The sequence below is a fragment of the Capra hircus genome, chromosome 3, assembly GCF_001704415.2.
Source record: "Capra hircus breed San Clemente chromosome 3, ASM170441v1, whole genome shotgun sequence".
In the NCBI taxonomy this organism is placed as follows: domain Eukaryota; kingdom Metazoa; phylum Chordata; class Mammalia; order Artiodactyla; family Bovidae; genus Capra; species Capra hircus.
Window position 1 is genome coordinate 4,919,650 of NC_030810.1, and position 15,267 is coordinate 4,934,916.

General features: G+C 47.5%; 1 protein-coding gene across 1 annotated transcript in view; it reads left to right on the top strand.

Moving 5' to 3' along the window:
• The window catches only part of IQCA1 (IQ motif containing with AAA domain 1), a 184,963-nt gene that overhangs the window by 131,576 nt on the left and 38,120 nt on the right, over window positions 1-15,267 (top strand). Inside the window, exons 14-15 of the mRNA XM_013963032.2 lie at window positions 10,133-10,240; window positions 14,964-15,163. Of these exons, the coding sequence (XP_013818486.2) occupies window positions 10,133-10,240; window positions 14,964-15,163 (308 nt within the window). The remainder of the gene's footprint in view (window positions 1-10,132; window positions 10,241-14,963; window positions 15,164-15,267) is intronic.

The window sequence follows — 15,267 nt, forward strand, 5'->3', positions numbered from 1 at the left end:
ATTGAATTGGTTTGAGCTCTTCCTGCGCTGGGATCTAGTAGGTTTGACTGTCTCCCTTAATGTAGGAGAAGCAGATTTCCAAACCTACTAGCCGGGCTCCCTAGGGCATTCTTTCTGGCTGAAGCTGAATTGAGGAAATGAAGAATTGTTCATGCTCTCATGATTATCAAAATGCCCTAGAGGCAGCACCTGGTACTTCCAACACGGAGTCCTTTTAGGAGGAATTCCTTCCAGAATTCTGAAGAGGGGCCACCGTGGGAGGAATAGGGAGGAATGCGCTCAGCCGCTCAGTCGTGTCCGACTCTTTGCAACTCCATGGACTGTAACCCACCAGCCTCCTCTGCCCATGGAATCTTCCAGGCAAGAATACTGGAGTGGGTTGCCATTTCCTACTCCAGGGGATCTTCCCAACCCAGGGATCGAACCCACGTCTCTTCCATCTCCTGAATCGGCAGGCAAGTTCTTTACCACTGAGCCACCTGGGAAGCCCCAGTTGAGAGGAATGAGGAGGGGACATTTACTATCACCGTCTTCAGCTGATGTCTCTCTCTTAATGTTTAAAAAAACAGGCCCAAGATCCTGAAAACGTATTAAAGCTTAAAATCCTTCCTACCTCCTTCCACGCTAATACAAACCTTATGTTCACTTTTGTGCGTCTACAATCAGCAAGGACATCCTCCCACAGAAACACACAAAGATAATCACACTCAAAAATTTTCGTATCGTACAGTTACCTAATATCTAGTTAATAATCAGTTTTTCCCAATAGTCCTCATTAGTCCTCTGTAACTGTCTTTCTCAGTACAGAATACCATCCGTGATCATGGAGGCGATGGCCATGTATCATTTTAGCCCTTTTCATTCCTTTGCATGTGTGCGTGATAAGTTGCTCTCCGTCATGTCCGACTCTTTGCAGCGCTATGGACTGCAGCCCGCCAGGTTCCTCTGTTCATGGGATTTTCCAGGCAAGAATACTGAAGAGGGTTGCCCTTTCCTTCTCCAGGGGATCTTCCTGACTCAGGGGTCGAACCCATGTCTCCTGCATTGATAGGCAGACTCTTTAGAGCCACCAGGAAGCCCTTCATTCCTTTTGTGTGCATCAGCTTACAGGCGTTTTCAGTCCTTCCCAATGTTGACAGTTTTAAAGTGTCTGAGCTGTTTTACAGACTGTCTTTCAGCTGGGTTGGTTTGATGGTTTCCTCCTGACTTGATTCATGTTGAATGCTTTTTACAGGAAAAAAAAAAAATGGGCAATATTGTGTCCTTCTCAGCCTTTCATGCTGAAGGCGTATGATGAAGCTCTGTCCCATCACTGGTGATGTAAAGTTTCATCCCTGATGAAGCTTCCCCAGATCCCTCCATTGTAAAGCATCATTTTCCCCTTTATCATCAATGATAATCTACGGGGGATCCTGGGGGCTCTGGAGATTCTGCTCCCAACCATATGAAAGGTTTTAGCATCCACTGATGCTCTCTGCCTGCACTGATGGCTGCTCTGGTGGTCGTGAAGTGGGCATGTTCTAGTTCTCTCTCCTCTTCTTTCTTTATTGGGTACCATTCTTCTGGAAAAATTTCCCTCCCACTTTTCTTTTAAAATTGTTGTGGTATCAGTGTGGACACATGGACTCTTTTTTCTGTTTTTAATTGTATTGTAATCCGTATCCATCTGTTTCATTCCAGTGTTCACAATGATCCAGTTTTAGCCTGCAGGAGCAAAAAGGCTAACATTTCCCTTGGATCAAAAAATGATACTTTAATCCCTTTGAAATAGAGACACATTTCCTTCTTGGGCACTTGGAAGAACCTTCATTTTTCCTAATGTTATAAGAGTTTACCAGGCTGTGTATTGAAATATGTTTTGGGTTTCTATTTATTTCTTGTTTCCTCTTCAAGGGCTGTAGGGTTTCTTCCTGGATTGCCTTGACTATGTTCTGTTAATTCTGTTTATATGAAAAAATACCACTGTTAGCAGAAGTCTATCTCCTTACTTAAAGTTGAGATCTCTGAGTTCTGTCTGCTTTCTGCCTTCACATCGTGTCTTTTATTGCTTCACTGAATTCCTGGTATTAGTACAGAGCCTGGCAGATGGTAGGGTCTTAAAGAATTGTTGTTGTTCAGTTGCTAAGCCATGTCTGACTCTTTGCGACCCCATGGACTGCAGCACTCCAGGCCTCCCTGTCCTCCACTATTTCCCTGAGTTTGCTCAAACTCATGTCCACTGAGTCAGTGATGCCATCCAACGATCTCATCCTCTGCTGCCCCCTTCTCCTCCTGTCCTCAATTGTTCCCAGCATCAGGGTCTTTTCCTAAGAGTCAGCTCTTCACATCAGGTGGCCAAAGTATTGGAGTTTCAGCTCCAACATAAATCTTTCCAATGAATATGAGGATTGATTTCCTTTAGGATGGACTGGTTTGATCTTGCAGACTAAGGGCCTCTCAAGAGTCTTCTCCAGATCCACAATCCAAAAGCATCAGTTCTTCAGTGCTTGAAGAATTAATGGACATATTTCTCACCTTCTTACTAGTTTCTTACCCATCTTGGACTTTCTCAGTGATCTCTTTGGTCAGTTTCTGGGTAGCATCTTAAAGTTGCCTGTTCAGTTCAGTTCAGTCATTCAGTCATGTCCAACTCTTTGCGAACCCGTGAATTGCAGAACCCCAGGCCTCCCTGTCCATCACCAACTCCCGGAGTTCACTCAAACTCACATCCATCGAGTCAGTGATGCCATCCAGCCATCTCATCTTCTGTCATCCCCTTCTCCTCCTGCCCCCAATCCCTCCCAGCATCAGAGTCTTTTCCAATGAGTCAACTCTTCGCATGAGATGGCCAAAGTACCAGAGTTTCAGCTTTAGCATCGTTCCTTCCAAAGAACACCCAGGGCTGATCTCCTTTAGAATGGACTGGTTGGATCCCCTTGCAGTCCAAGGGACTCTCAAGAGTCTTCTCCAACACCACAGTTCAAAAACATCAATTCTTTGGCAGCTTTCTTCACAGTCCAATTCTCACATCCATACATGCCACTGGAAAAACCATAGCCTTGACTAGATGGACTGGAATGGGTGAATTTAACTCAGATAACCATTATTTCTACTACTGTGGGCAGGAATCCCTTAGAAGAAATGGAGTAGCCATCATGGTCAACCAAAGAGTCCGAAATGCAGTACTTGGATGCAATCTCAAAAACGACAGAATGATCTCTGTTTGTTTCCAAGGCAAACCATTCAATATCACAGTAATCCAAGTCTATGCCTTAACCAGTAATGCTGAAGAAGCTGAAGTTGAACAGTTCTATGAAGACCTACAAGACCTTTTAGAACTAATACCCCCCCCAAAAAAAAAAAAAAAGTTGCCTGAGGTCAAAGCAAATAGAAATTGGCCTCTGAAGCGTCAAAGCAAATAGAAGCAGCCTCAAATGGAAATGACCCAGTCCAGCAAAACAGTCAAGCTGCCTCCAGGCTTGGCTCCCCCTTGCCTTTTCCATGTTTTTCTAATTTCTCCCAGTTAAGTTCTTGTCTTGGAAAGGTGGCAGTGGATCCTCCCAGATCCCCACATAGAATCTAGACAAAGCAACTAGACGGCAAAAGCCCGCAGACAGCATTTACACCAAAACAAAATGAACCAAGTTTCCCCTCAGAGCCCAAAGTACAAGGCACTGGGGACAAAAAACGCGAAGAACCCCAAAGCAGCCAGCAAGCACTCCCTGGAGAGCAGAGCGGGACACGGTAGTAACTGCGGGTGGACCGGGAGGAGTTTGCCCACTGCACCAGCAGAGGCACGGCAACGGACAGCCTCGGAAAGTCTGAGCACCTGTGAGCAGTCCAGCCGCTAGACGCTCTTGACGTGGACCCTGCGAAGACAGGGCCTTATGCTGCAAGGAAGCTCTTGGGAGTAGAACTGAATTGGAACCACCGAATAGGAGCAATAGAGATGAAGAAGAAAAAAGATCCCGAATAAATTGGGGGAGGGGAACAGAGCCAGGACATCACAAGAAGCAAGCCACCATACTAATAACAGGTACAAAAACCACAGAAGACAAGGGCTCTCTGGGATTTAAAAAGCTACCCTGACCCCAACTGTCTTCTCAGCATACAGGAATATTAGCTCATATATTTAAGCAACGAAAAGTTCAAGGTCAAAGCCCATGCAAAGCTTCTATTAAAAAAAAAAGGAAAAATAAGGAGCAAAGTAACATCACAGAAAGAGATACTCATAGAGCAGATATACCTGGAACCTACCCTTTCAAACCAAGCAACTAAACATTAAGGAAATTACAGAAGGGATTGATAGAAGATATGTAAGAATACACAAAATGGAATTAGAAAAATGCAGAAATGAGTTGGAAAAAATGGAGTATTTTAAGGGGAAAAATCGTTTTAGGAAAAAACTAAATTACAGTGAATACAAGAATGAATAAAGTCAACAAACCAAGCTTTAAGAGAAATGAAATGTGAAAGACAGAAACTTTTTAAATAAAACTAAGTGAAAAGTGAGATTACAAGATTTACAAAGAAAGCAACAGATACTAAAGGTAGGCAAAGAAAACCCACATCCCTGAAGAGGAAAACCAAAGCAAAGGAAGAGGACACATACTGAGAATTTTTATTCTGAAAAATTTCCCCAAACAGAAGTGCAAACCGTATAATGGATGATTATACTTTGTATGTGGGACCATCAACTCCAATGGACCAACACCAAGCCATATTCTAATAAAAGTGCCAGACTTAGGGAAGGAGAAAAACCTCTGGGCATTACCCCTCTCCTTTTCTGGCTCAAAGCTGGACAAGCAGGGCAAGTGGTCTGTGCCTCGCCAATTCCCCATCCAGGCTGGAGTTGTTTGGGAGGCTTAGCATGTGTAATTCCACTCTCTTCTCAACACCACGCAAATCCCAAAACTCACTAGGGTCATAGCAGCTAGGACTGAAAGAGACTCAGAGGAGAGGACATTAAACTTCGTCATGTCTGGCCCCCCAAGTCTCAGCTCCCAGTGCTCCTCCCTGCCACCGCCTGGCTCCTTGCTGTGCCCCTCCACATCTGCCCAGCTCTGAGCACTGGCCCTGTGCCTGAAAGCCAGCTCCTACTGCAAGCTCAGGTATGCCAGAGAGAGCATGTTTCCTTACCCTTTATATCACTGTCATTTAGCATCACAGCTGCTAAGCTGCCGAGGTTATTCAAATTCAGTCCTCCTTACAGTGACTGACTTTATTTTCTTGGGCTCCAAAATCACCACAGATGGTGACTGCAGCCATGAGATTAAAAGACTCTTGCTCCTTGGAAGAAAAGTTATGACCAATCTAGACAGTATATTAAAAAGGAGAGACATTATTTTGCCAACAAAGGTCCGTCTAGTCAAGGCAATGGTTTTTCCAGTAGTCATGTATGGATATGAGAGTTGGACTCTAAAGAAAGCTGAGTGCCAAAGAATTGATGCTTTTGAACCGTGGTGTTGGAGAAGACTCTGGAGAGTCCCTTGGACTGCAAGGAGATCCAACCAGTCCATTCTAAAGGAGATCAGTCCTGGGTGTTCTTCAGAAGGAATGATGCTAAAGCTGAAACTCCAATACTTTGACCACCTGATGTGAAGAACTGACTCCTTGGAAAAGACCCTGATGCTGGGAAAGATTGATGGTGGGAGGAGAAGGGGATGACAGAGGATGAAATGGTTGAATGGCATCACTGACTCAATGGACATGAGTTTGAGTAAACTCCGGGAGTTGGTGATGGACAGGGAGGCCTGGAGTGCTGCAGTCCATGGGGTCGCAAAGAGTCGGACACGACTGAGTGACTGAACTGAACTGAACTACGAGCCCCATCCCTACCCCAGCTATCAAGGCCCCCAATTCCCAGGGGGCATCCAAAGACTGGGGAGATATCCTGGTGCCCTCCCAGACCCCACAGCTCCCACGGGGGCCACTCCTGCCTGCCCAGGACCCTCCGTCATCCAGGGCTCTCTCCCCTCTCCTCGTCCTCCAGCACACAGGGCTGATGCCCACTGACAGAGACCCACTGACCAGCTCTCCACTCGGGCTGGGAGTGTCTCCCCGCTTCTACCCTCTGACGCTGCTGCTCTCTGGGATGCTGGTCCTTGCTGTGCCTCAGTTTCCGTGATTATGAGGATAACAACAGCAAGTGCCTCACTCAGTTGCTGTGGGAGTTTAATGAGTGAGGAGATGGGGTACCCAAGGCCACGGCTGGCTGTCTCTCTGTGTCGCTGGGGTCTCACCCAGCCTTCCACGGGCTCAGGGTTTGCCAACAAGAGGGCTTGTGACTTCCTGATGCCTCTGTGTCCCTCTCTCTCTGTCCATGTCACAGAAGCAGGAGGCCCTGAGGTGGCCACCACTCAAGAGGAAAATACAGAGGGGACAAACACAGTAGATACTCCCCTAAATTACCCTTTTCATACTGTCCATGGGGTTGCCCAAGCAAGAATACTGGAGTGGGTTGCCATTTCCTTCTCAGTGAAGACTCTTGAGACTCCCTTGGACTTCAAGGAGATCCGGCCAGTCAGTCCTCAGGGAAATCAGCCACTGGAAGGACTGATGCTGAAGCTGAAGCTCCAGTCTTTGGCCACCTGATGCAAAGAGTTGACTCACTGGAAAAGATCCTGATGCTGGGAGAGATCGAAGGCAGGAGGAAAAGGGGATGACAGAGGATGAGATGGTTGGATGGCATTACCGACTCAATAGACATGAGTTTGAGCAAACTTTGGGAGATGGTGAATGACAGGGAGGCCTGGTGTGCTGTATGTAGTCCATGGGGTTGCAAAGAGTCGGACACAACTGAAGTGACTTAGCATGGAGTAGAAAGGAAATGTTAGAAACTGATTCCACCTTGATTTCTTAATATTTTTTATTTCTCATCTTTTTGTGAAATATTTACTTATTTATTTGGATGTACCAGGGATCTAGTTCCCTGACCAGGGTTTGAACCCGGGCCCCCCGCATTGGGAATGCAGAGTCTTAGCCCCTGGACCACCAAGGAAGCCCCTGATTCTCATTATTTCTTGTGTGCTTGTATGTTCCTATTCTCTGCATTTGTTTCCTTTCTGTGTTCATTCGCCGGGGCTGCTGTAACAGGTACCACAGTGGGGTGGAGGGGGCAGCTTAAACAACAGAAAATTCCTCTCCCAGCTCTGGAGGCCAGAAGTCCAAGGCCACGGTGTCGGCGGTGCTGGTTCATTTTGGAAGCTCTGCGCTCTTCCGGCTCCCCATCTGTCCTGTTCCCTGGGCCCCTGCTCCCTGGAGGCCGAGTGTCCTTGGGCTCACGTGGCTCTTGCCGGCCTCATCCTTGCATGCGTTGTCTGACCCTGGTGGTTTGCTGTCAGTCACTGGCGCTCCTTGGCTTCTGCTCTATCTCCCATCTCTGCCTTCATCCTCATGTGACCTCCTCCCTGTATGTGTTTGTGTCTGTCTCCAAACTTCCCCTTTTTATAAAGGACACCCTTATTGGATTCGGACTCACACTAAGAATCCACCAGGGATTGAACCCACGTCACCTGCATTGGGAGGCGGATTCTTTATAATGAGTCGCCAGGGAAGCCCCACTGAGACACATTTTAAATGTTTCTTAGAGCCAAGGCTAAAGGGAGATTTTAGGCTTTCTATATCCTGTGTGTAGGGCTTTCACAGGGGCTGAGTGATAAAAAATGTGCCTGCCAATGCAGGAGATGTGGGTTCGATCCCCCGGAGAAGACGTGGGTTGAGAAGATCCCCTGGAGAAGGAAATGGCAACCCACTCCAATATGCTTGCCTGGAAAATCCCATAAACAGAGGAGCCTGATGGGCTACAGTCCAGGGGGTCGCAAAAGAGTTGGACACGACTTAGGAAGTAAACAACCACCACCCTAAGAAGCTCAGCTTTGTTTGTTTCCTCTGCAATGACCCTATTTCCAAACGAGGTCACACTCTGAGATACTGGGAGTCGGGGCTTCCACGTGCGGATCTTAAGAGGACCTGTTCCTGTTTCTCTCCCTGCTGTTGTCCTCGGCTTCCTTGCCCTTTTTCGTGCTTTCTACCTCCAGTGCCTTTTCATCCACTATTTCCGTCTTCCCTCCCTCATGGAAGACCTCGTGTCTGCAAGGAATCCTGAAGTTGCTAAGTACTGAATGAGTCCATGGGAAAAGTTGATTACAGCTTCCGTCCTGGGAAATAGCAAAACATAGTAACACGCTTTCAGAATGAGTCTCATCACCTGGTGAAGGGTCCTACCCTGTGTTGGAACCAGCACCCACCTATTCAACTTCATTTGTCTAAATAAAATCTGCTGGGGGTCTACAAAACAGGGCACACCTGTGTATTAGCTTTGATTTACTTAAGCTGGAAAAGGGGGTCACTTTCACATCCCCCCGAATGCCATGTTTACAGCAAGAAGTGCTGGATTGAACAGTGGCTGCAGGATGTCTTCCTGCTCCAGTGAAGGTGAAATTAACCACTCTTCTGTTTATTACCTGCTCATTTCAGAGCGTGGAGCTCAGAAGCCGCAAGGCGAGCTTTCATTATCACTCATCTCCTTCACCAAGACCACTGTCCTTGCCAAGGACTTTTTTCATGTGGAGGCTTTGAAAGGCTGTCATTCACAACAAAACAGCAATCATTATCTAGTTTTTAACTCTCATTTTCTTAGCACTTGAAAATGCTTTAAAGCCCTCAATATTTTCAGGACTTCATAGGCACATGAATGTATTAATGTCCTTTTAGTGTTTTCATACACACATAAACTTATTTGTCGAACATATATAACATTGCGCTCTGCAAGATACCAAGGGTTATGAAAAGGAAAAAAATTAAGAAATTGTGTTCATTTATGAAATTTTTTTTGCAGATTCAGGTACAGATCAAGAGAGAACCAAGTAAGCATGTAAAAGTCCATCCTCATGACAAATGGAGACAGCCAAACTAATTTTCCTGGTGACCTTATCTAAATTAGTTGGAAAATAACACTTCAGATTTATGACTAGTTACAATTAAGCTCTTTGAAGCCTTCTAATTAAACCTGTAAAGATTTATTTCGATATTATTCCTTTGGTAATCCTTTAAAAATGATAAAAATGTTAATGAATATCACCCTCAAAAGGAGATATTTCTGTTTATCCTAAATTAGACTCAGATCCTTCCTTTCAAATGATTGCATTTGGGGTTCAGATTTACACACCTCCAATACAAATTTCACATCCATTTTAAATAAGTTATTTTTAAAGTTTGTGCAAATGTTAGACATAATCTCTTGGAATAGAAATTAAACCAAACCTGTTGTGTTTTAATTTACTGTATATGTCCTTCATTATAGCACTTGCTCTTCACGTACATAACATTCAAAGGTTATTTTTTAAAATGCTAGGAGGTTAGTCATGTGTGTGTTAGTCGCTCAGTCGTGCCCGACTCTTTGCGACCCCATGGACTGCAATCCACCAGGTTCCTCTGTCCATGAGATTTTCCAGGCAAGGATACTGGAGTGGGTTGCCATTTCCTTCTCCAGGGGATCTTCCCAACCCAGGGATCGAACCCGGGTCTTCTGTACTGCAGGCAAATTCTTTACCGACTGAGCTACAGGGGAAGCCATAATTCCCAGTTATTGTAGTGAGTATAGAAATGTTTCTGTAGCTGGAAGTTTTCTTTCAAGCCTTTATCTAAAAAGTTCTTCATGATGACTCTTCCATAATACAATTATATTTGCTCAGAAATATTAAATTTGTATTCTCTGTTCATTTCTATTATTGTTCAGTTGCTAAGTCATGTCCAACTCTTTGTGACCCGACGGACTGTAGCATGCCAGGCTCCTCTGTCCTCCACTATCTCCCAGAGTTTGCTCAAGTTCATGTCCACTGAGTCAGTGATGCCATCCAACCATCTCATCCTCTGCTGCCCCCGTATCCTTTTGCCTTTGAATTTTCCCAGCATCAGGGTCTTTTCCAGTGAGTTGGCTCTTCACATCAGGTGGCCAAAGTATTGGAGCTTCAGCATCAGTCCTTCCAGTGAATATTCAGGGTTGATTTCATTTAGGATGGACTGGTTGGATCTCCTTGCAGTCCAGGGAACTCTCAAGAGTCTTCACTTGTTAATTCTGCAAACGACTAAACTATGCGGCTCAGACCGGCATAGTTTCCAGTTCATTCAGCCTCTGTTTCTTTTCTCCCAGGTGAGTACAGCTACCTGGGGACGAGCCTTCGCCAGGTGTCCATAGAACCCATGCCTTCCCTCCTGGATGTCCGACAGCTCATCACCCTGTACGGGATCCTGCCTCTAGGTAAGGCTCCTCCTGCCCCGCTGTGCCTGTGATAGAAGTGGGGCTGTCTGCTCGTGTCTTCCTGGTTGTCGTCAGCAGGCACTGCAGCTTAACCCTTCCTACCGAGGACTGTGATTAAGGGTCGTTCCGCTGGATTGGGGCATCCTGGGGCACCCAGGAGGGCACTGCCTGGGAAGCACAGCTGCAGCACATTAGAGTGTCTTCTTAGCATTCCTTTCTTGTTACTGGAGTTCAGTGGCTTTTCAGTGTTGCGTTTCTACTGCACAGCAGAGTGAATCGGCCGTACATATACATACATCCCCTCCCCTTGAGGATTCCTTCCCATGCAGGTCACCACAGTCCCTTAAGCAGAGTTCCCTGTACCATAGGCTATACAGAATGTTGTCATGAGTTATCTGTTTCACACATGGCACCAACAGTGTATATATGAGTCCCAGTCTCCCCCCTCTTTCCCCCTTAATATCCGTACATATGCTCTCCACATCTGTGTCTCTATTTCTGCTTTGCAAATAAGATCATCTATACCATTTTTCTAGATTCCACATACATGAGTTAAAAGTGAAAGTGAAGTCGCTCAGTCGTGTCTGACTCTTTGCAACCCCATGGACTGTAGCCTACCAGGCTCCTCCATCCATGGGATTCTCCAAGCAAGAGTACTGAAGTGGTTTACCATTCCCTTCTCCAGGGAATCTTCCCACCTCAGGGATCAAACCCGCTCTCCTGCATTGCAGATAGACACTTTACCGTCTGAGCCACCAGGGAAGCTATGAGTTAATATACAATATTTGTTTTTCCCCTTCTGACTTACTTCACCCTGTGTAACGCTCTCGGGTCCATCCACGTCTCTGCACGTGGCCTAGCTGCACTCCTTTTATGGCTGAGTAGTATTCCATTGTGTGTCTTCCACATCTTCTTTACCCGGTCCTCTGCCGGTGGATATTTAAGTTGCTTTCACGTCCTGGCCGCTTAACCTTCTGGGCTGAAATCCCTGATGGCCAGACTCTGGAGAAATGATAGACAAAGCAAGCCCCTGCCATTCAAAGTAAGCTCAGCCTGAGGTTAAGCTTGCCTTTTATGCACAGGCTCTGTTACCAGGTCCTTAGTAGAGCCAGCCCTTCAGTGGAGCTATATTTCATAGATGGAAAAAATCAAGACTCCACCAGCTTCCACTGAGGTTCAGTCACAGTTGTTCAAACAGACCAGAGTCTGCAGGAAAGTCTGGGCTTACCATAAGAAGTGACTGCTGCTCTCCTTCGCTTTTGTGTGTGTTCTCATGACTTTGGTCTGTGTGTGACCTGAGTCACTGGGGCAGGGGCAGGAACCCCAGCCAGGCCATACTCTGATGACCGTCCTGAACTATAAATCACGTTTTGTTCGTTTAATTTGCTTTAAAGTGAGATGGGAATAGTTTGGACACTTCTTGTCTTATTCCACTTTTTTTTTTTTTTGCTGCATCACATGGCATGTGGGATCTTCGTTCCCCCACCAAGGATGAAACCCCGGCCCCCTGCAGTGGAAACGAGGAGACAGCCCCTAGACCGCCAGGGAAGTCCCTCCACTTTGACTTAAATGCGAACTTAAAGTTCAGGACTTGCCTGCTGATCCAGGGAGAATCTGCCTGCCAACACGGGGGACGCAGGTTCCATCCCTGATCCGGGAAGATAGGAGGCACTAGGCCCGTGCACCATGGCTATCGAGCCTGAGCTCCCAAGCCTTGGAGCCACAACTCCTGAGCTCACGTGCAGCAAAAGCCTGCAGGCCCTGGGACCTGTGCCCCGCAGCAGGAGAAGCCGCCGCCACAGGAAGCCCTCACACCACCACGAGAGAGGAGGCCCAGCTCACCGCCACTTGAGAAAGCCACTCGCACAGCGGTGAAGCCAAAAATAAATCAGTGAATAACTTTAAGAAGAACCTAAGCCTATTGGCAAGAAACAGCGCATTCTTCTCTCAACGTCACGTCAGTAGTACGCGGAATCAGGGGTCAACATGGTGCAGTGCAAGTCGCTCTGTCGTGTCCGAGTCTTCGCGACCCCATGGACTGTAACCTACCAGGCCTCTCTGTGCGTGGGGTTTTCCAGGCAAGAGTCCTGGACTGGATTGCCATTTCCTTCTCCAAAGAAAGTGAAAGTCGCTCAGTCGTGTCCGACTCTTTGCGACCCCATGGACGATACAGTTCATGGAATTCTCCAGGCCAGAATACTGGAGTGGGGAGCCTTTCGCTTCTCCAGGGGATCTTCCTGACCCAGGGATTGAACCCAGGTCTCCCGCATTGCAGGCAGACGCTTTACCAGCTGAGCCATAAGGGTAGCCCAGGGGTCAACATAAATAAGATGCATGTATAACATAAACAAATACATAATCCTTGGGGATCTGCATAATTTGGGGTCAATAAAATCAATATATAACGCTGACAGGATCCACGTAAATAAACAGATGTGCCCTAAACCCCCATCACAGCGTGATGGAAGGCAGCAGAGAACCAAGAGCACCAAGCGGCGACGCGCTTTGCAGGGAATGCCTCCCCAGGGAGGCTGTGGTCGGGCTGCACCATCAGCAGGTGAGGGCCCTCGTCTCCAGGCTGCCTTGAGGGTCCCAGGAAGAAGTGTGCCCAGGACGCATCCTGCCCGGACCCTCCTTTTGTCACTGAGAAACCTGGGGTCCTTGCAGGGGTCTGCCTGACCCAAGCCACAGACCCAGCAGGGCCTTTGTTACCGTGACCTGTTGGCGGGTTTGCAACCTACCAGCAAGTCAGACAGAGAAACTCGCTCCTGTGGCAGATTGCGAGGGCTCCGTCTAAATAACCATACTTCCATAATAGCATCCGGTCACAAAAGGGAGTGTGTGTGTCGGCCTGACTGTTCAGGGCGCCACTGCCAGGGTGAGAGATCCTTTGTCTGGACGGCCTCTCTCTGCCATCGTGGAACTGGGTCTGTTTCACCGTAACATGGTATCGTCGCCCTCGCCAGCCGCGGATGAAGCGTGCCTGGGTAATTTCACTTTAGAGAGAACGTGCTCGAAACTACTTTCCAGGCTTTTGTGTAACCATATAGATGGGGAAACAGTGGAAACAGTGTCAGACTTTATTTTGGGGGGCTCCAAAATCACTGCAGATGGTGACTACAGCCGTGAAATGAAAAGACACTTACTCCTTGGAAGAAAAGTTATGACCAACGTAGATAGCATATTCAAAAGCAGAGACATTACTTTGCCAACAAAGTAATGTTGGGTCTGTTTAGTCAAGGCGATGGTTTTTCCAGTGGTCATGTATGGATGTGAGAGTTGGACTGTAAAGAAAGCTGAGTGCCAAAGAATTGATGCTTTTGAACTACGATGTTGGAGAAGACTCTTGAGAGTCTCTTGGACTCCAAGAAGATCCAACCAGTCCATTCTGAAGGAGATCAGCCCTGGGTGTCCTTTGGAAGCACTGATGCTAAAGCTGAAACTCCAGTACTTTGGCCACCTCATGCGAAGAGTTGACTCATTGGAAAAGACTCTGATGCTGGGAGGGATTGGGGGCAGGAGGAGAAGGGGACGACCGAGGATGAGATGGCTAGATGGCATCACTGACTCGATGGACATGAGTTTGAGTGAACTCTGGGAGTTGGTGATGGACAGGGAGGCCTGGCGTGCTGCGATTCATGGGGTCGCAAAGAGTCGGACACGATTGAGCGACTGAACTGAACTGAACTGAATTGGAGCCTTCTTTCTGATGACTCAGATCGATTCCGTGTCTTGTCGATCACACACAAAGAGAAGCACAGTCGTTCTTAGAATATTGATATATTTCCAGATGACCCAGAAGAGCCCAGCAGTGGGCCCAAAGCAGACGAGTGTGACAGCGGAGGTTCTGACCGCAGTGCTCTACAGGATTTCATTCCACCCACTAACTAGTCAGTGCCAACGTGTGCTCTGATCATGTTCAGAATGATGGGAGAGATCAAACCCGAGTCCCAGTCTGGACTCAAAGGAGATGGACGGCGTGGTGGAGAGCAAAAGCCAGAGGCCTCCGAGTGACCCGATGAGTCACGTCGTTTCATTATCAAGGGTCGTGTTCACTCTGCCCCAGCGACAGGCCAGACCCCAGGGCAGGAGAAACCAACACAGACTCACTGCACAACTCAGGGAGCCCTGCTCAGGATTCTGTCCTCACCTACAGGAGAAGAGAACCTGAGAATTAATAGCTGGTCACGCATGTGTGTAACGGAACCTGGAGCCAACCCAACGTTGTTAATCAACTGTACCACAATGTAAAATAAAAAGTTTTCAAAGCCCAGGCTACCGCCATCTGGACCTCCATTTTTCCCTCTTTCCCCCTGTATCCTCCTGTCCACATCACATTCATCCTCCCAAGCCTTCAAAGGGCGCAGTGCTGTTGCTGACAGAGACTCCCCTGCCCCCTCCCCACAGAATGCCAGAGCTGAGTTATCACAGGAATGCTCTTTAAAATTACAAGTTTAGGGAGAATGCTGGGGTGAGGGTGAGAGAGAAGTGATGTATTGGACACCCAGGGAGACCCGACAGTTCCACCTTGACGTACAAATCAAAGGTGTCACTGAGCCAGCTGAGACAGGAGACGCGCCCCTGGTGAGAATGCTTTCAACACATCCATCACTGTTGTCGAGACTGGGGTCACGCCGTGCAGTCACGGCCTTGCAGGATCCTGACCTAAGAACCACTTGTTTTTTGGCAGGGTGTTAGAGCCTCTACTTCTGCCTTTTTTTAGGCTCTGCAGCCGTGCACGAGAAAGCCCCTTTGGTGAAGTCCCTGCTGTTGGCCGGACCATCTGGGGTGGGGAAGAAGATGCTGGTCCATGCCATCTGTACCGAAACAGGAGCCAACCTCTTCAACCTGTCTGCTGCCAACATCACCGGGAAATACCCCGGCAAGAGTGGCCTCCAGATGATGCTGCACGTGGTCTTCAAGGTATTCGTCACGTTTCCCAGTCTCCGGTTCTCCTCCTCCTCTCACATCACATTTTCAAGTGCTGCAAGGTGAGATGGTTAGATGGCGTCACCACCTCAATGAAC